This window comes from Lagenorhynchus albirostris, chromosome 11, assembly GCF_949774975.1.
Source record: "Lagenorhynchus albirostris chromosome 11, mLagAlb1.1, whole genome shotgun sequence".
In the NCBI taxonomy this organism is placed as follows: Eukaryota; Metazoa; Chordata; class Mammalia; order Artiodactyla; family Delphinidae; genus Lagenorhynchus; species Lagenorhynchus albirostris.
Genome location: NC_083105.1, coordinates 21,519,173 through 21,539,012, shown reverse-complemented (window position 1 = coordinate 21,539,012; position 19,840 = coordinate 21,519,173). Strand labels below are relative to the sequence as shown.

Below are 19,840 nucleotides of genomic sequence, written 5' to 3'. Positions count from 1 at the left end.
CGCACAGGCTCAGCGGGCCTAGCCGCTCCGCGGCATGTGGGATCTTCCCGGACGGGGGCACGAACCCGTGTCCCCTGCATCGGCAGGCGGACTCTCAACCACTGTGCCACCAGGGAAGCCCGAAAACTTTTTTTTTTTAAGGAAGAAATGTTACCTGCATTTCTAGTTGGTCAAGTTACTTAATCTAAGTTTCAGTTCTTACCTATAGAATGGGGTAATAATAATGCCTACATAATAGGTTATTGTGTAGAATAATTTCATAAATGCATGTTAGTGCTCAGCACAGTCTGACACAGAGTAGGGTTTAATATTAGTGTCAATTAATATTAAACATTAGTACTTAATATTTAAATAATAATACAATTTAAATATAGTATCTATGATTTATAACTATATTATTTTTAATTATGAAACTCACCGTATTCTCCTCTCATTTTGTGTTTATTTTTTATATATAAATTTATTTATTTATTTATTTTTGGCTGAGTTGGATCTTTGTTGCTGCGTACGGGCTTTCTCTAGTTGCGGCGAGCAGGGGCTACTCTTCGTTGTGGTGCACGGGCTTCTCATTGCGGTGGCTTCTCTTGTTGCGGAGCACGGGCTCTAGGTACATGACTTCAGTGGTCGCGGCTCGCGGGCCCTAGAGTGCAGGCTCAGTAGCTGTGGCGCATGGGCTTAGTTGCTCCATGGCATATGAGATCTTCCCGGGCCAGGGCTCAAACCCATGTCCCCTGCATTTGCAAGTGGATCCTTAACTACTGTGCCACCAGGGAAGCCCCCAATGTTATATTATTAATATAAATACTAAATATTTAATAACAACAAGGTAGATACTATTATTCTCATTTTGGAGATGAGGAAGGTGAGGCACAAAGAAGTTAATTTGCCCAGGCAATTTGGCCCTAGCACCCAAAGTTATACCTATTACTTTATTTTGTCTCTCACGTGACAATCTTAGGAAATTTGACTTTTAAATATTTTATGGTTTAAAGAAATTAAAAAGTAAGGAATCAGACAATTGCCAAAAGACATGGAGTAAAAAGAATCATGAAGCCTTTTCAACCGGGTAGGGGGAAGTGTTTAAGCTCCTTCTCTATAAAAACTTTGTCATTTCCTAGAAAAGAGGAGGGAAAGAGAGAGAGAATGAAAAACAGGAGAAAGAAAAACAGTGTGCACAGGAGCAAGGAAGCAGGCAGGTGGGTAATAAATGAGGGGAAGGTGAGACCTGGGAGCAGCAATGAGATATAGTAAGTGTTTACCTTTTTAGAAGAAAGGTAATCAAACAAAGAGCTTCCAAAAACAACTAGAGAAGAACTTGCTCTGGAGATATTAAAAAATAACCTTAATGTAACCACCTTTTATAGCATTATATATTTATTACATACTCACCCTTGGCTCCTTTCCAACTTATGTGGCTATAACAGTCACTTAATGATAAAGAAAGAATGACTGAATCAATACCTGATATAGCATCTGTATCTTCTCCATGTAGAAGCTTCTTAAGTTTCTTACTAACCAGATCCAATAAAGTAACCAGTGTCTACATAAAAACAGATATTTTCAAATTTTTAATACGAATTTTTTTCTAGCCAGTAATCCAATATAGAAAAAAAAAAAAAACCTCAATATTTTTGACCAATGCATAGGGGAAGAGGATTGCAGATGGGGAGAGGGGGCGGGTAGCAGAAGGCCTCTGAATTATAAAGGGTATAAATACTTGAAATTCTTTTTTAGAATTCTTAAAATTCTATATTCTACTCCCACATATGTAGTGTATCTGAAACTAGATTAACCAATCATTAGTGCAATGTTCTCTTATAATAATAAAAATTATTTGTACTTCCATAACAGCACTGGTCTAAATAATCTTACATTGTAATTACATGATCCATATGTAAATAGTAGCTCTAAAATACATAATAATTTCATTCTCTTAAAATGGATAAATACTCCTTTTCCAGTTTTGGTTATACAAAAGAAATCCCAGATGATAACATGTATCTGGGGGAAATAATTCCTCAGCTAATATTGTTACAGAGGGCACCCCCTAGACCTACCAATGTTGAACCTCATATCCACATAGCTCCTTCATCTTGAGCCCCAGGGTACCTTTCCATTAACTTCTATTGTCCTGAAAATTTACAAACATGAAGCCATCCCCATTAATTCATTCTGTCATTCAACAAAAATTTAGTGAATGATTTCTACGTTCCAGGACAGTTCTAGGTGATGAACAAGCAGATCTAGTCTGAACTCACAGAATTTACATTCTCATATGAGAGAAAGACAATTTCAAAAAATCAGCAAATACATAATATAGTTTCAGGTAATGATAAGTGCCATTAAGAGAGCATAAAGCAGGATAAGAAGCTAGAATGAAGAAGATGGGTAGCTATCTCAGTAAGGGAAGGCTTTTGTCTTACTGAGAGGGTATCATTTTGAGCAGAGGCCTGAAATGATGTGAAGGAGTAAGCCATAAAAATACTTGGGAGAAAATGTTCCAGACATACAGTAGACAACACAGGTAAAGCCCTGTAACAGGAAAAAGCTAGGCATGCTCAAGATTCCCTATTATAAATACCCACATCTCAATCTCCCTGAAATACTTCATTCCCTAATCTCCAGAAACCAGTCATCGGAGCCACTTCTCCCTGCTTCCTGAATCCCATACCCCCACTTCCTCCAGCCCACATCAAGTTCCTTTTCTCCCTTTGTGTCCTGCCACAATTTTTGAACCAGTATGTTTCTTTACGGCACTGCTAGTTCTGACGTGAGGGGAAGTAAAAAATGAAAAAATCCTTTCTAACTTCTCAACCATATGTAGGAAAGAGGAGAATTCATTTACCTAGAGGAGGAAGCAGGGTGAGAAAGAAGAAAGTGGAGAGGCTAAGTGGTAAGGAAGAGGAGGGTAGAGAAAATGTTCATTCTAAATTCCTGGTTGGAATCTGGGACCCATTTCACAAGCTATAAACATGAATTTTGGTTTAGTGACTGTAGAATTAAACATTTATGTAACCTGGGCCCTAATCTCCATTTATTATATTTTTTGATGAAAAACTAGGTGCAGAATAACTAACAGCTTTTTTTTAAACATCTTTATTGGAGTATAACTGCTTTATAATGGTGTATTAGTGTCTACTGTATAACAAAGTTATTCAGCTATACGTATACATATATCACCATATCTCCTCCCTCTTGCATCTCCCTCCCACCCTCCCTATCCCACCCCTCTAGGTGATCACAAAGCACCGAGCTGATCTCCCTGTGCTATGCGGCTGCTTCCCACTAGCTTCTGTTTTACATTTGGTAGTGTATATATGTCCATGCCACTCTCTCACTTCGTCCCAGCTTACACTTCCCCCTCCCCATATCCTCAAGTCCATTCTCTATGTCTGCGTATTAATTACTGTCCTGCCCCTAGGTTCTTCAGAACCTTTTTTTTTTAAGATTCCATATATATGTGTTAGCATAAGGTATTTGTTTTTATCTTTCTGACTAACTTCACTCTGTATGACAGACTCTAGGTCCATCCACCTCACTACAAATAACTCAATTTCGTTTCTTTTTATGGCTGAGTAATATTCCATTGTATATATGTGCCACATCTTCTTTAACCATTCATCTGTTGATGGACACTTAGGTTGCTTCCATGTCCTGGCTATTGTAAATAGAGCTGCAATGAATATTGTGGCACATGACTCTTTTTGAACAAACTATAAACAGAAAGAGTAACATTAACTTGAATCATTTTTATTAAAAAAAATAGCAGAAGATTGTAAAACTGTTATTGCAATTTTTTTCACCTGTTTTTGTAATTTGTAGGCATCGGGTTCTGATGCAGTTGCCATAAAAGTGAGTAGCCGTCGTAATTCTTCTCTAACGTTGGGCAACAACAATCTTAGATATAGTTGTGTTGCTTCAAGTGCTTCTGTCCTTTTCTCATTTTCTGTTACATGGGTTACAAAGAAGACAAAGCAAGAGACAAAAAAACCCCAGAGATTATAGTACGTAGCAGTCAATTAAAATGCTATGATACTGTGTTTGGTTTGCAGATTCTTTTTTACACTTGAAAGTTTTTATTAGGAAATATTTCAAACACACAGGAAATTATCTACATAATATGCCAAACACCTGCATAATTATATCCAGCATTGTCAAACAGCAATTTGTTTTTAACATGAAATTATATGGCCACCTACAAAGCTAAAAAAGAGACATGATGTGTCAATCAATTTTTATTTTGCTAAAAGGTCATCAAATTAATACAATATTTCCAGATACCTCAGTTCTTTAATCCTCTAGTACTATATCAAAATTTTTCTTAGAATGTCCCTGTGATAGAATTACCTTAGATCTAATTGCTATACTACAGTATTACATTTGATAGTACAATTTACATGGCAGGCCAAGTGAATTGAAAAAAGACTCTATGAAGTACTTTGACCTCATAGAAGAAAAATATTAAAATGTAATACTCATATAATACATAAAATCTTCTGCAACTTGTATTATTAAAAAAGATTATGCAAGAAAACTGAAGTTTAAACATCTCTTACCTAAAAGTTCAATAATTCCTGAATGAATATCAAAATACTCATCAGTTAATAAGCAATCTCTCTCTTGATTATAATATTTTACTATGACATCAAAGAGTAACTTCTTCTGTGTATTCAATCTTGTCTCTTCATTTCTGTTTTGAACTAACAGCTCGCTGACAGTAACTATTAACTGGTCAGGGAAATATTCCAAGCATTCAATTGCTGAATTAAGCCAGTTATCAATCCTGGAGGTAAAAAACAAAATAAAATAAATTAATGGTTAACGTTTCCATTTAACTGCCTAAAACATTGTTTGATAAAACAATAAAATCTAGCTTATAATTAACCAAACCTAAAGAAGAAACTAGTTTTGAGCATCTTTTTAATAATTTTTGCTGGATGACTGAAGGAGTAAATGAGAGGGAATAGCTTTTCTCCTCACCAAATACCACCACACCTTTCTGTACCTTTACTTTCAAGGAATTAAAATATTTGTGGGCCACCTTTTCATTATTTGTTTCTAACTTTGTTAAATCTTGTTCAGAGGAGTTCATCTGTACTGTTGCATTGCACTGGTGTTTCCTCTCCCCTTTCCCACTCTGATCATTAGGTGCATATGGTTCTATCACTATTCGAAAATAAGATACCAAGTATTTCCCCCATTAAGATGCACCGTTTATCCCACCACACACTGTTTTCCCCTTTTTTATCTCCCGACCTCAATAAGATAAGCAACTTAGGATCCTTTCACTCCTCCCTCCCTTCAGTGATGATTTTGGAAGGCCTTTAATTCCCCCTTCTCCTCCACCTTCCCCACCCCCAGGTTTTGCTGAGATAGGTTAGTATTCATTATAATTTCCCTTAATACGACGTCCTTCTTTTTTTGATATCTTATTTAGCACTTTTATTTTGTACATTCTCACACAGCCTTACCATATCAACTTCGAATATGTTGTGTGTACATGTGTGTTTGTATGCATGCACATATGTGGGTACAAAATTAGGGAGAAGAGAAAATAGTGAGAGTGCACAGACCAAAGTTCATTGCCTACCAATTTTTCCTTTCCTCTTCATCTGTCTCCATCTTGGGGTTCTGGTTATTTCTTTGTAGTCAGATTAAAATCTTTCCTCAAATATTTTCCTAGGAGGGGGTTCCTGAGTGATATATTCTATGAATTCTCGGTGATCCTCAAATATCTTTCCTTCTTCCCTCCTATTCTCTTTCCCGTTCCATTTCCTTTTTTCTCCCCACCCACACCAACCCCTGTTGAATGGAACATATTGCCTAACATGTGTGACTTATTATCTTCTAGCTCCTAGTGTTGCAGATGAAAAAATTAATGACAGTTGGATTGCATTTCTCTTGCAGATAACCTACACTTTCCACTTGGAAGCTCATAAAGGCTGACTAGCTGCTGTCTGTTTCCTGCAGAGGCATCTAAAGAAATCCTGTTTCTTTGCTGATGTCCCTATATTCTCCCTGACTCAGGGGCTGGGGAAGACTCATTTGCTAGGTCTTTCTCAGCCTGTTGAATTAGGAGCAAACATGTCATGTGCAAACAGGACAATGGTTGATGATCTAAGTGGGTTCACAGGTCTCTGATCATCAAGCTCTTTGTAGGATCTGAAGCTTTCTGGTTCTCAGGTTTGGAGTCTGATGTTCTTTTCTTGTTTGGCCCATGTGGCAGAAAGCATCATATCAGTTCTCTTTGCTGGAATCTCAACAGTACCCAAGGTCTTATACTTATGGTTCCTAGCAACTGATTTATGATAGGGCTTATTTCATTGGACTGTAATGTTTTGTTTCATGAATGTCTCCCCTACTAGACTGAGGATTCTCTTAAAGCAGGAATAAATAAACTGGTAGAAACCATGATGGTTTTTATTTTATGGTTATAGAACGGAAATAATAGAACTTTGAAAAAACACTCAGGGCTGGTGCAGGGAAAGAATGATTGACAAATCATGACTGAACTCATATGAATGAAACCACTCAGATTTCCAATAATCTTCTCACAGGTCATAACCAGTGTCTTTCTATTTTAGATGAAATGAAAATTCACAGTGATTAATTTTTAAATCAATGATGATGTCTGCTCATACATATGAATATGTTCTCACACCTTAAAATACCAAGGGCAAAATATGTGAAAGAACATTTTAGTTATAAATTGACAATAAAAATGGTCACTCACTCAAGTAGACATAAGCTTGGAATAACCTCTCTGTCGAGGCAAGTGTTTGAGATAACAAGATCTTCCTCTTTACTTAATTGGAGATTTTGTGTTTTAACTGGAGGCTCCAAAATATTTTCTAAGAATGGAATGTGAATCAGTTGAAGAATACGTAGCAATGTTTGTTGTTTCCAAACATGTTCCACAGCCTAGAAAGAAAAATAATATAACTATCATACTAATAAATAACATATACATATTCAACCAGTATCATAGAATTCTTCCATTTCTAGTAATACAACAGAAAAGCTAATAATAATATAATGGATTAATTTGTTAGGATAATTTAAATTTGCTAAATTACAGTTTCTCTTTTCAAGATTGACCTTTAAATAGACATCAGGGTTATGAGCCATATTAATTTTATTTTCTGGCTATGTTAATTATAAAGTGATATTATCTAGCTTTTAAGGTGATTAATAGGTTAATTCCAGATATTAAAAAAACTACTGGTCCTGCTTATAAATTATTTTGATGATTGGAGAGAATGAGATTACTAATTATTTATAATTTTATTCAAAGCAGAGATAATTGTAGTTAAATTGCTTTTAAATAAAAATACAGTATTAGGTTAATTTTAACTTGGGTTTCTGGTCATTTATGTTAAGGGTTAATAAAGTTTTTCGTTATCCTAATTATCAGATCATTAATATTTTGTTTTTCCTTTAAATGAAACAAAATTACAAAAGCAACAGCTGGGCTTCCCTGGTGGTGCAGTGGTTGAGAGTCTGCCTGCCGATGCAGGGGACGCGGGTTCGTGCCCCGGTCTGGGAGGATCCCGCGTGCCGCGGAGCGGCTGGGCCCGTGGGCCACGGCCGCTGAGCCTGCGCGTCCGGAGCCTGTGCTCCGCAGCGGGAGAGGCCGCAGCGGTGAGAGGCCCGCGTACCGCAAAAAAAAAAAAAAAAAAAAAAAAAAAAGCAACAGCTACAGTAAATCCCTCGTGGAGCTTTACTGCCAGTAGCCTACGTATTAAATTTGGACCATAGTCATGATTTGTTTGGTTATAAAGTATTTTGAATAGAATTAACTTGTATAAAAATGGGAGATTTCAGGCTTCCCTGGTGGCGCAGTGTTTGAGAGTCCACCTGCCGATGCAGGGGACACGGGTTCGTGCCCCGGTCCGGGAAGATCCCACATGCCGTGCAGCAGCTAGGCCCGTGAGCCATAACCGCTGAGCCTGCGCATCCGGAGCCTGTGCTCCGGAACAGGATAGGCCACAACAGTGAGAGGCCTGCGTACCGTAAAAAAAAAAAAAAAAAGGGAGATTTCATATAAAATTCCGGGTTTCAAGCTTCTCTAAAAATATCTTAAGAGGGCTTCCCTGGTGGCGCAGTGGTTAAGAATCCACCTGCCAGTGCAGGAGACACGGGTTCGCGCCCTGGTCCGAGAAGATCCCACATGCCGCGGAGCAACTAAGCCCGTGTGCCGCAACTACTGAAGCCTGTGCTCTAGAGCCTGTGAACCACAACTACTGAGCCCATGTGCCACAATTACTGAAGCCCGCGCACCTAGAGTCTGTGCTACGCAACAAGAGAAGCCACCACAACGAGAAGCCTGCGCACCTAGAGCCTGTGCTCTGCACAGGGAAGAGTAGGCCCCCGTTCGCCGCAACTAGAGAAAGCCCACGCGCAGCAATGAAGACCCAATGCAGCAAAAATAAACAAATAAATAAATAAGAAAAAAAATCTTAAAATCTCATGACACTGGGCTTCAATTAATGCCTGACCAAAGTTAGCTGATATGAATTAGTGGCTACCTTATTTGCATTGGCATGTCATTTCCAGCTCACCACAAACCCCACCACTTCCTACTGTATCCCAAACAGTGAAGTTGAGTGTCAGCTACCATTTTCATGGTATTGTCCTGTTGGTTTTGTTACAGTAGAAATTAATTTCCCTATAGTTATATCTCTTCCTTAAGTGGGAAAAGGAAAAATAGCCAAGAGGGCCCTACATTTCAAGCAAAACAACAATTTTTCCTACACGTTTGAAAATGAAGTACTCACCTGCTCTCCAATCTGCCTGGCTCCTAAAGGCATCTGAGTTTACTACTTCTGAGTTATTGGCCCCAAATAAATCAAATTAGCAATCTTTTAGTAAAGACTTGAGATCGTAAGTAGCCTCTAATCAATCAGTCCACATTTGTCGATACCAACCTTTGGGCACAGCACTGAACCAGGTGCTAGAAAAAGATACATATATAAAAATAGTGGCCCTTCAGCAGCCACACCCTATGTAAGGAGGTAAGGATAGCCACATATGAAATGGATGAAGGCAAATTTTATCAAGTCACCAAGAAATATGAATATATTATGAATACATCCAAAAGTGGAAAAAAGACTATTCTTAGCAATAGCATCAAGACAGAACATTCATTTACTCAACAAATATTTATTGAGACCTGTTTTGTATTAGGCACTGTTCTAGGTTCCAGGGATATAGTGGTAACCAAAGCAGGCAAAATCCTGGCCTTAATGGAGCTTATATTCTAGTGGGGAGAGGGAGGCAGGCAATAAATAAACAAACAAACAAAAAGTGAAATATGTGGTGTGTCAGCTAATAGTAAGTTTTATGGAGAGAAATTAAGCAAAAAAGGAGATTAGACTACATTAGGGGGTTAGTATTGCAATTTTAAATAAGATGTGTGGGAATTATCATTGGGAAGATGATATTTGAGCAAAGACCTGAAGGTGAGGGAGCAAAGAAATGTGCATGTCTAGAACATACTAGCCAAGTGCAGAGCTGATAAATAGAATAGCTAGCTCTGTGTGAGGAAATTAGACTCAAGAAGGATACTGTAGCAACACATACAGCCACCACCCTCATCTTAACGGAGCACTTCATACTCAATGATCACTGTGCTGAATGAAGGGGATCCAAGGGGATAGACTCTACATTTGAAAAGCATACAATCCAAGCAGTGTTTAGCATAGCCTACACACACACACACACAGACACACACACGTGCATGCACATGCACATATGCACATATATGTACATATGAGTGTATGTGTATAGACGCATAAATAAAAAGAAAATATTTATAAAATGAGGAGGCTGTCTGTGAGCCATTCATCCACTAAATGTAATCTACCAACAGCTAAGCACTGGGCCACTCAACAGGGATACAACAGTGAAAAAGGTAAGGACTGTCCCTGTCTAAGTACCTCACACTCCAGTGGGAAATAATGACAAGTAAACAGGCAATTTCATTAAGTGTGTAAATGTTTTGGTGGGAGAAGTACAGTGTGTTCAGTAGGAATCAAACTTTGTCTCAGCTGAGGAAACCTTTGAACAAACATATTCTTCTGGAAGTCAGGTAAAACAGATTAATAGTGGAATTGCTCCAGCTGATATTGGCATTCCCCTGAGACCTACCCCACAGAGGTGAGGTGAGGGAGAGGTTCTGCACCTTTAGAACCCCTCACATTTCTAAAACAACGCACATATATTTCAAAAATATTAGTCATTATATTATCAGTAAGAAACACCTGTAAAAAATAAACAAATCTCAGCAAAGATGGTTCACCTTAACTCTACTAGTCTCACAAATACAAATTTGCAAAAAGCCTGCAGTCCTGGGACTGCGTTGCTTTACCACTGCTGGCAGATTTTTCAACTCAATTCAAGTGAAGTTGGTTTCTCAGTTCTTTGGGAATTAAGAAATGACCTTTCTCAAAAAAAAAGAGAAACTCCATACTTTTATTTCTTGGCTGAAATGTACATAGGTGTGTTGCCAACTGCATACCTTTAACCAGCCATATTTTTCCAAATAGAAAGTGGCTTAAATTTTCTTGTTGGCCAGCTAATTATTTAATCTTATAAAACCACATAGTTTTATATCTGAGGGGGTTGTTTTTGTGCTTGAGGATCACAGAAGAATCAGATTTCAGTGGATAATAACAACAACAAAAACTCCTTTCATGCCTGATTTGTTAGAGTTTAGAGACACTTCCAAATGCACTTTCTTCAAAAAGTTTTGGTATGAAAACGTAAATTCCAAAAAAGTTAACTTTTTTTAACTCATTAAATACAAGAACAACCAGCCAATTTTAAAGTTAATTCTCTTTTGCAAGGCTTTTTACAAAACAAAAAACAAAGAAAAAACCTACCCTAGCAGATTCAAGACTTTTGAACATAAAGAGATTTCCTATTAGTAATTTATTAAAGACTACTTCTCTCAAAACTATGTTTTATTAGAGAGAACAACTAAAATAGTTTTTTGTGTTTCTCTGTTCTGAAGGCTGACACATTCAGTTGCAACAAAGAGCAAATATACCAACTAAACATAACTTCAGTTGTACCCATTTTAGAATTTACAACACCTTGTTGCAACAATAATGATAAAACACTGGGTAAAAGTATGGAAATCTAGGTCTGAATCTTGATGCCATTAGTTAACTGTGGAAAGTTGGCAAATTATCTAACTTCTCTGAGTCTCAGTTTCCTTGTCTATAAAATAAACCATCTAAGCTAAATTAAGTCTAAAGTAAAGCAGTGGTTCCAAGACTTGGCTGATTTTTGTTTCAACATAAAATAACATAAAATTTTTAACATAAAATCTCCTTTTTTAGGGAATTCCTTGGCGGTCCAGTGGTTAGGACTCGGTGCTTTCACTGCTGTGGCCTGGGTTCAATCCCTGGTGGGGGAACTAAGATCCTGCAAGACACACAGTGTGGCCAAAAAAACCGAAAACCAAAAAACTCCTTTTTTAAAAAAGCAAAACTTAATAGTTATTGTTGTGTGACTTACTGTTTAAAATCTCTGGCTAAACACAATAGTCTTAAAACTAAAGATATTCCTGTTTTCACCTAACATCTTTTTTTTTTTTGCGGTACACGGGCCTCTCACTGTTGTGGCCTCTCCCGTTGCGAAGCACAGGCTCCAGACGCGCAGGCTCAGTGGCCAGGGCTCACGGGCCCAGCTGCTCCGCGGCATGTGAGATCTTCCCGGACCGGGGCACGAACCCATGTCCCCTGCATCGGCAGGCGGACTCTCAACCACTGCACCACCAGCGAAGCCCTCACCTAACATCTTTTTGTTAAATATGTTACTCATAAGAGTATATAAAAGTATATGTATCATTTAAAGAGTTGGGGAGATAGATGCAAGAAAGGGAACAGGCCTAAAACCCTGTTTTCCTTTGTAGAAAATTACTAGATGTCCCTAAAACTGAAAAAGCATGAAGTAGCAGTATAAGCATGACATTTAGAGACGTGAGATACATTTACAACACACATGAATTACAATTTATACAAATTGTAAATGGTTGTCTCTGGAGAGGGGGAAATGGGTGAGAGGGGAAGGGTAGGGAATTATTATTTTTTGGTAACAAAACCTGTAGGACTATTTGAATGATTTACATTATGTGCATGTATAACAAAGATAAAAATTAAAATGTTTAAAGAAGTACATAAGAGTGCCAACTTTCCTTCCCTACCATGTCTTATTTATTTATTTATCTTTCTGAGTCTCAGTTTCCCAAACTATAAAAAGGAAGTTTTACCCCTCACTTTACAGGGCTATTGTTAAATTACAGAGAATAAATATAAAATGCATAAGAAATTGCCTGGCCCAGAGAAAGGCCCAATAAATGAAAATTACTTTTATAAGCATCTTTACTGATCAATTATATCCATCTTTAGTTAGAAATTTCTAGAGGTACCCTATATCCTCATGGGAAAATGATGACAAGTTTTTCTTTTTCATTTGTAATAGGTAAAAACTGAACTTTTGTTGGCTCCTCTTCTTCAGCCTGTCCTCGAAATATTAATCTTTCTCGGAGTCTTCTTCTAATCCCTCTTCTTTTCTCACTCTGCACCCTTTCTTTGGGCACCGTGCATTTCCCTTATCACACTTATCCTAGTTATTGTTGATAACCTTTGCTCCTCCAGTGTGCAAATCATGCTTGTCTTACTTCCATCATGGTTTGACCACATGCAGTAAAGTGTGTAACCATTAATGAATTGTGTATGCAACCCTCCTAATTGCCCTGGGTATGCGGCTCTTCTTTCAACTGTTAAGTTGCCTTATAAGGACAAAACCACAAGTAGATAGATGAAGTAAATGGTAAAGAGAATTAGAGCAATAGGTAGCCTAGCTAGTTTGTTCTGAAAGGCAAAGAGTAGGGAGATGTTTGGGAGGAGCTTATACAATGGGCAAAGGATATGCTCATAAGAAGATGGTCTTGCATTATAAATAATAAGGACTGGTAATGAGTTTGCATGTTTTTTTTCCGGTAGTAAGGACTGTAGTACCTCCAGTTAATCTGATCATGGTCATTGTAAAAAAATAAACTAAATGTTATTGGATCTACATTGCCTCACCTGTCTTGTGTGATGCAATCACTATGTAGAAGGAAACTCTTACGGGGAGAGGAGTAGTGAGTCAGTACGCCAAACACACTACTTCTATTGTATTTGAAAAGTCAGTTCTTGGAGACAGTAAAAAGATCAGTGGTGGGCTTCCCTGGTGGCACAGTGGTTGAGAGTCCGCCTGCCGATGCAGGGGACATGGGTTCGTGCCCCAGTCCGGGAGGATCCCACATGCCGCGGAGCGACTGGGCCCGTGTGTCTGGAGTGCTCCGCAACAGCAGAGGCCACAACAGTGAGAGGCCTGCGTACCACAAAAAAAAAAAAAAAAAAAAGATCAGTGGTTGCCAGCGGGGTAACGGGGAGGGAAGGAGGAACAGGTGAAGTGCAGAGCATTTTCAGGGCAGTGAAACTATTCTGTATGATACTATAATGGTGGATACAGTCATCATACATTTGTCAAAACCCACATAATATACACCACCAAGAGTGAACACTACTGTAAATTGTGGGCTTTGGGTGATAATGATATATCAATGTAGGTCCATGGATTATAACAAATAACCACTCCAGTGCAGGATGTTGACAGTGGGGGAGGCTGGGTATGTGTGGGGGGCAGGGAGCACATGGGAACTCTCTGTACTTTCTGTTCAATTTTTCTGTGAACCTAAAACTGTTCCAAAAAGTAAGTTCTATTTAAAAAAGTCAGCTCTTCTTACAAAGTTCGGAAAAAAGTAATGAAAACTGAAATTACCTTCTTTTGAAAGTGGAAGAACAGGTTTGTCAACTGTGATGTTTGGAGGTAAAGCCAGAGTCCCACTCATTGTATCAATAAGTTCCTCAATTCTTTCCTCACCAATCTCTTGTGCTAGAGGATTTGAAATCACTTTGCCTTCTGGTCTGTTAAGAAATAATATGTGACTTTTTCCATTACATACAGGGCCAAAATTTCAAATATGCATTTTAATTTACTTATTAAAACTTATTTATACATTTCCTATTTCCAAAAAGGATGTCAGGCAGCTTACAATAAAAGATACAAGTAATAAATGTATTAAATAACAGAATATCACGAGAAGAGGATGTTAGGATTGTAAATAAACAGAAAAAAAAAAGTTAATTCTAAGGTTATCATGGCTGCTGTGACAGAGTAGAAAATTTCTGGTCTAGTTTCGTTTCCATAACTTTGGCTTTAGCTACTTTGGCTAAGTCATGTTTCAAAAATTAGGAAGCATATAATTCATCAGAGGAGATAAAGTTTTTCCTGGTACAAATTCTGAAATATTTTTGTGATCATGTCCTCCATAACAGTTTTACAGCAAATGCAGAAAAGATTAATTTTTACACGGCTATTTCTTTTATTGACTTCTGAAAAAAACAGAAAGCATAATATTCAAGGTTTGTTCAATGACGACTGTCCTGCCAGCAACTAAAAACAATATATTACAGTATCTTGGTTAACACTAAACCTTAAAGATTCCTTTGCTTTTATTTCATCATTTAACCCAGTCTCAGAATCCTTTTTTCTTTTGCAAAAAACATAAGATGATTTATTCCCTAGAAACCTGTAGAGACTATTGTTTGAATCCTCAAATTCCAATTCCTTTTCATTTTTGAATAGCTTCATTTCTACTGGTTCAAATACTTTATGGTTCATTAGAAGTTGACAAAGACGAACTCCTTTAAGACGAGAGATATCATTACTGCTCAGGCACGTATTTTGCATAAGATGACTTAGTACTACATCAACAGCATCAGAACCAGTAAAACAGTCTCTGTATGTTCGTAAATGATGCCTCCTTCTTTTTATTACCACTTGAGTCTGAAGGGAGTGAATAATACCATCCCATAGCTGAGTAGCTTGAAAAGGACCAGAGCATCCTGAAAAAAAAAAATTAAACATATGTTTCTAACAAATTTAGATTACACAAAAATATGTAAGTTTTTTTTGTTTTGGCAACCTTATGCTTTTGTATGGCACATCTGCTAACAATGTCTTTCTTAAGTTTCTTCTCTTCCCATCTTGTGTAAACTATGTTTACTAAGTTTGCACATGTTCGTCTGCCAATAAAATCAGAGTAAACCTAGGAACTTGCTTTACTGATATGAAATATACTACTATGTGAATTTATACATCCTAATGTTACATGCTTAATAACTAGCTAGACTTAGTCTTGAAGAATATTATTTCAGGCTACATTTAAAAGGAATGTACACACACATTGGAGTCTTGATTATTACAGAGATGTGGCTTCACCAGACTCTGCTTTTCCTTTCTTCTTTTTGCCTTTTGAACAATGACAAGCATTGCATGAAAGAAATCTACAGCAAGGAGCTGAAAAAACTGATCAATTTATCTGCCAGCTGTTCTTCTTGAAAAATAAAAGTTTGTGAGGAATAATGAAAATCTGAAAACAATGAAAATGTCCAGTAAATTATGGAATAGCCTTATTATAGGATATTAAGCAGCCATTAGGAAGAATGACATTTATAGCACGGAAGGATTTCATTAAGTAGTAAAAACAAAAAACCAATGAGGTTGGGCAGAACAATTTATATACTATCATCCTAGTTATGCAAAAATGAATTCCCAACCTACATACAAATATATGTAAATAGAAAAGTCTGGAAGGATAAACCTCAAAGTAACCTTTAGGAAATAGGTGTAATGAAAGGATACTCACTTTTTAGAATACATATTTCCAGTTTTTATAACGTACATATATAATTTTTTCAATTAATTGTAGACAGTAAAATTTTAAAATTGAGATATAATTCACATTCCACAAAATTCACCCTTTTAAAGCATACAATTCAATGGTTTTTAGGTACATTCACAAAGCTGTGCAGCTATCTCTATTATCTAACTCCAGACCATTTTATCACTTCAAAAAGAAACCCCTACACATATATACACTCTTGATACTATGTATAAAATAGATAACTAATGAGAGTATACTGTATAGCACAGGGAACTCTACTTAGTGCACTGTGGTGACCTAAATGGGAAGGAAATCCAAAAAAGAGGGGATATATGTATATGTATAGCTGATTCATTTTGCTGTACAGTAGAAACTAACACAACATTGGAAAGCAACTATACTTCAATAAACATTAATTAAAAAAAAAAGAAACCCATAGTTAGCAATCACTGCTCATTCCCCTCTACCCCAGTAAATTTTTATTAAAAAATTTTTAATAAGATAAGGGAATACGTTGAAACATCTAGAATGTTGTTTCTAGATTTTCGTTGTTGTTAGAATCTGAGAATTTAAGCTCTTTCTTCCTCTGACTATGAATAACTGGAAACAGGATGTCCAACTTTACATAATGGTCTGATGTTTAGGACAGAAATAAAAGCCCATCACCTTCAAATGCCTTCTGTAACAGAAGCTTTCTGTCTGTCTGTCCTTGAACTATTGGCCCGAGACACTGTGGACAGTGCATAGACAGGAGTAGGGCGTGGAGGGCGAGGAGTGGAAACGGGGAGGGTTTGAGGAGGGAGTAGGGACTGGGTTAGGGTAGGGTGGGGTGGATAAAGCTAGGAGTCTATGAGAGGAGGAGACAGGGGTATTTTCCGTCTGCCCCCTAAGCGTCATTAAACAAGTAGGCTAGGTTAAAGAAATAGTCCTCGTGCTCAAGGACTTGCCATCTAGTACTTTTAACCCCTTGTTCTAAGTGTAGCCCGCTGACCAGCAGCAGTGGCATCATCTGGGAACTTATTAGAAACGCAGAATATCAGACCCTACTCTTGAATCCAAACTGCATTTTAACAAAGTTCCCAAATGATCTGTATGTATATTAAAGTTTGAGAAGCACCGCTTTCCAGGACGCCCCAAGGAGAGTAGCTTCTGAAAAGGTCCAGTGCCCGTCCTCAGCGGGACTGGGAGAGCAGTGGGCCGGGAAAGGGGCGGGTCCAGGAAAGGGGCGGGCCCCAGAGGCCTGAGGCGCAAAGTCCAAAGCGCCCGCTCCCCTCAGCCGTCCCCCCACTTCGGTGCACATTTGGTTAGGATCCAAAGGTGTACCTGTCCTCCTTTTCCGGCAGAAAACATCTCTAGGGCTCAAGAAACTTGACACACTCCGCCCTGGGCCGGGAAACTGGATCTGGCTGCCAAGGCTACGGAACCACGGAGTCAAAAGAACCGCCATAAACTCGTCCGCCGGGCTCCTCCCCCGGCCCGTAACCCCGCCCCCACCCCGTTCTCGGGAGGCGGAGGCCGAAGACGCCCCGGCCCCGCCCCTTCCGAACAAGCAGGAAGTGACGTCATGCCCGGGCTGGCTGGTCTTTCGGTCTTCTGCCCCCTCCCTTTCTCTTCCTCCCCAGTCCCTCCCCTCCCCACCCCCTTCCCTCCTCCGGTTCCAGCCTTTGAGGCCGCGCGAGTGTGAGAGGCTATGGAGTAAGCCGGCGGCAGTGGCCAGGCGCCGGGGCTGAGCAGGAGCAGCCAGGAGGCGTTTGGGGGGGCGGGGGAAAAGACCCCCAGCACCGCCCCTCCCGGGGGAGAAGGGGAAAAGGTGAGTGACCCCCCCACGGGCACGGAACGACCTCCTTCACCGGCAGCGCTCTCGCTTGGGCTCCTCAAGCAGCGAAAAGGAATGGGGAAGGACCCGCGCCTGGGGTAGGCCTCCCAAGGTCCCCGGGGCTGGCGACTGTTGCCAGGTGACGGGCCTGCCGGGTGCAGGCGGGGCGGCGGGGCTCTGGGCGCCCGCGCGAAGCCGGGCTGGGGGAGCGGCGAGCTCCGGGGAGAGGATCTGGGAGGCCCGAGTCTCCCCTAGAGGCCTGGAAGCGACTGGAGACCCCGGGCTGGAGCCATCTGCTGGAGGGAGAGCCCCCGGCTCCGGCTCGGGAGCTCGGGTTTCCGTGGTGGAGATCTTGGTTCCCTTTTGGGAAATTGGACACTACTCTGGGACTGGGTGAGAACAAACAGCTCCCCTCGGTTCTGAGGTCCACCTCTGATAACCTGGGTTACCATCTAGGGCCCTACCGCCCGGCGTCCTTTTCTGACAGTAGCTTTAGTTCTGGAATGGAAGGTTATTGTTTGTGAGGTGGGTGGGGCAGGTATTTTGTTAAATACCCGCTCCGAGGCTCCTGCACTCCTGTTTTTCTAAGCGGGAGAGAAAGGATGGAAGAAGGTTGAGACCCATGAGGCTTGCAAAAACTTGGGATAGGACTGAATACATACCTATGATCAGTTATGAAGGGAACCAGTATTGTCACGTCAACTCCCAAAACAGTCTTCCCGAGACTCCAGACTCAAGCGAGTTAAAAGCACTATGTCGGTAGTGACTTACAATTGTAAGTTGCAAACTAGTATTTTTGTAGATCAAAGTCAGGAATCATCTGAAAAATGAAATGAAAATCATCTGAAAAAAAATCATCATTTTTTTTTACAAATTGGATTCTATGAGTAAGAAGTTTTCTAAGTCGCATTCGCAAGCCTCTCCATTCTGGAAAATTAATATAGTTTAAGGTTAATGCTCCAAACCAACCTGTCACTAAAACCGGTCATGTTCTGGTAACAGCTTGAAAGTCAGGTGATTGAAGCTTCCTTTTGGACTTTGCAGGCCTTTTTTCGTTTGGCTTCTTATTTTTTGGTTTAAATATTAAGTTTTTAAAAGTTTTAAAATAATTTATCAGCTGAGTGTATAAATAGAATTCTTGAGACACTATTAAACTGTAGTCATAAAAGACACTTTTGGGGGACTCTAAAGGAACGGAACCTAAAGGAAGGACCTTCATTCTGTTCAGATCCACTTAACACACATGCAGAAACCTTTTGTCTCTAAGATCCATAAACACCCAATAAAATAAATAGAAGCACATTGTACTTACATACACTGGAATATTTCTGTAAAAATCAACCCCATACTTGGGAATAACTACTCATACTCACATGTTTGAAATTCATGACTTATCCCCCAAGAAAAAGAGGTCCTCTTACTGTTTGACTCAAGTGGCTAGCTTCATCATCCATCCCTTTCTATAGCAGTAGAGATTTGACAACTTCCTGTCTCTCAGGCCTCATATCAGTCTCTCTTGAAGTCTCTTGATTTTGCCTCTTTGAATATCTCTTGAGTCTGTATACTCGTGGTTTTCAAACTAGTACTCTAGTTCCAGCCACCATCGTTTCTCATTTGAAGTACTTATGGTCTCCTAATTAGGGTCTACCTGCATTTACTGTGGCTCCCTCTGTAGTTTTCCACACCAGACTGAGTGACTTTTTCAAAATGTAGATCTAATCACATTATCTCCATGTTTAAAACTCTTCACTGTTTTTAAGCTCAACTAAAATCTTTAACAGGCTGTTTAGGTCCCTCTTAATTACCTTTGCGACCTCATCTCCACAGCACCTTCTGGCATTCTTTCCTCCTAGTCACTCTGTTCTTTCTGTTCTGCTTCAGGTATATGGCTTTTGATTATGATGCATCCTTTGCCTGGAAATGCTCTTCCTTTCCTTTTCATTCAGTTAATGCCTGCTCATCATTCAGCTCACGTCAGGGAAGACTTTCCTGATTACGACAGATTCCCCTAATTATATGTTCTCATGACACCATTGCAGAGTTGCCATGCTTATTAATACTTAATAAATTAATGAGATTTCCCTAATCTCCTGATACTGTGTAAGTGCTTAATAAATGTTTTTTAAATGAAAATTCATTGACTGCTTACTAAATGTGCCAGGAATTGTACTAAGCATTTTCTGTGTACCATCTTTAATCCTCACAACAGTCACTTGAGGAATGGGTGGCAATTCCCTCTT

General features: G+C 39.2%; 2 protein-coding genes across 4 annotated transcripts in view; one reads left to right on the top strand and one right to left on the bottom strand.

Moving 5' to 3' along the window:
- Positions 1-1,058: 1,058 nt before the first annotated feature.
- On the bottom strand, positions 1,059-19,054 carry DEPDC4 (DEP domain containing 4). The gene is made up of 10 exons (XM_060165662.1): positions 19,022-19,054; positions 17,635-17,960; positions 17,108-17,322; positions 14,552-14,963; positions 13,837-13,982; positions 6,734-6,911; positions 4,557-4,783; positions 3,804-3,946; positions 1,462-1,540; positions 1,059-1,114 (listed from the first exon to the last, which is right to left on the bottom strand). Exons 1-10 carry the CDS (start codon positions 19,052-19,054, stop codon positions 1,059-1,061), a joined length of 1,815 nt encoding a protein of 604 aa, XP_060021645.1.
- The window catches only part of SCYL2 (SCY1 like pseudokinase 2), a 58,411-nt gene continuing 55,993 nt past the window's right edge, over positions 17,423-19,840 (top strand). For all 3 annotated transcript variants that reach the window (XM_060164812.1, XM_060164813.1, XM_060164811.1), the window contains exon 1: positions 17,423-17,594. The gene's annotated coding sequence lies outside the window, so the exon portion shown is untranslated. The remainder of the gene's footprint in view (positions 17,595-19,840) is intronic.

Excerpts from the sequence above, each read along its gene's own strand:
- DEPDC4 (XM_060165662.1), bottom strand. The coding sequence starts at position 19,054 with ATGGATGATGAAGCTAGCCACTTGAGTCAAACA. Across the intron at positions 17,961-19,021 it reads CTAGCCACTTGAGTCAAACA|GGAACCAAGATCTCCACCAC; the intron begins GTAAGAGGACCT and ends ATTTCCCAAAAG. Across the intron at positions 1,541-3,803 it reads CCTACAAATTACAAAAACAG|ACACTGGTTACTTTATTGGA; the intron begins GTGAAAAAAATT and ends GTTTTTATGTAG.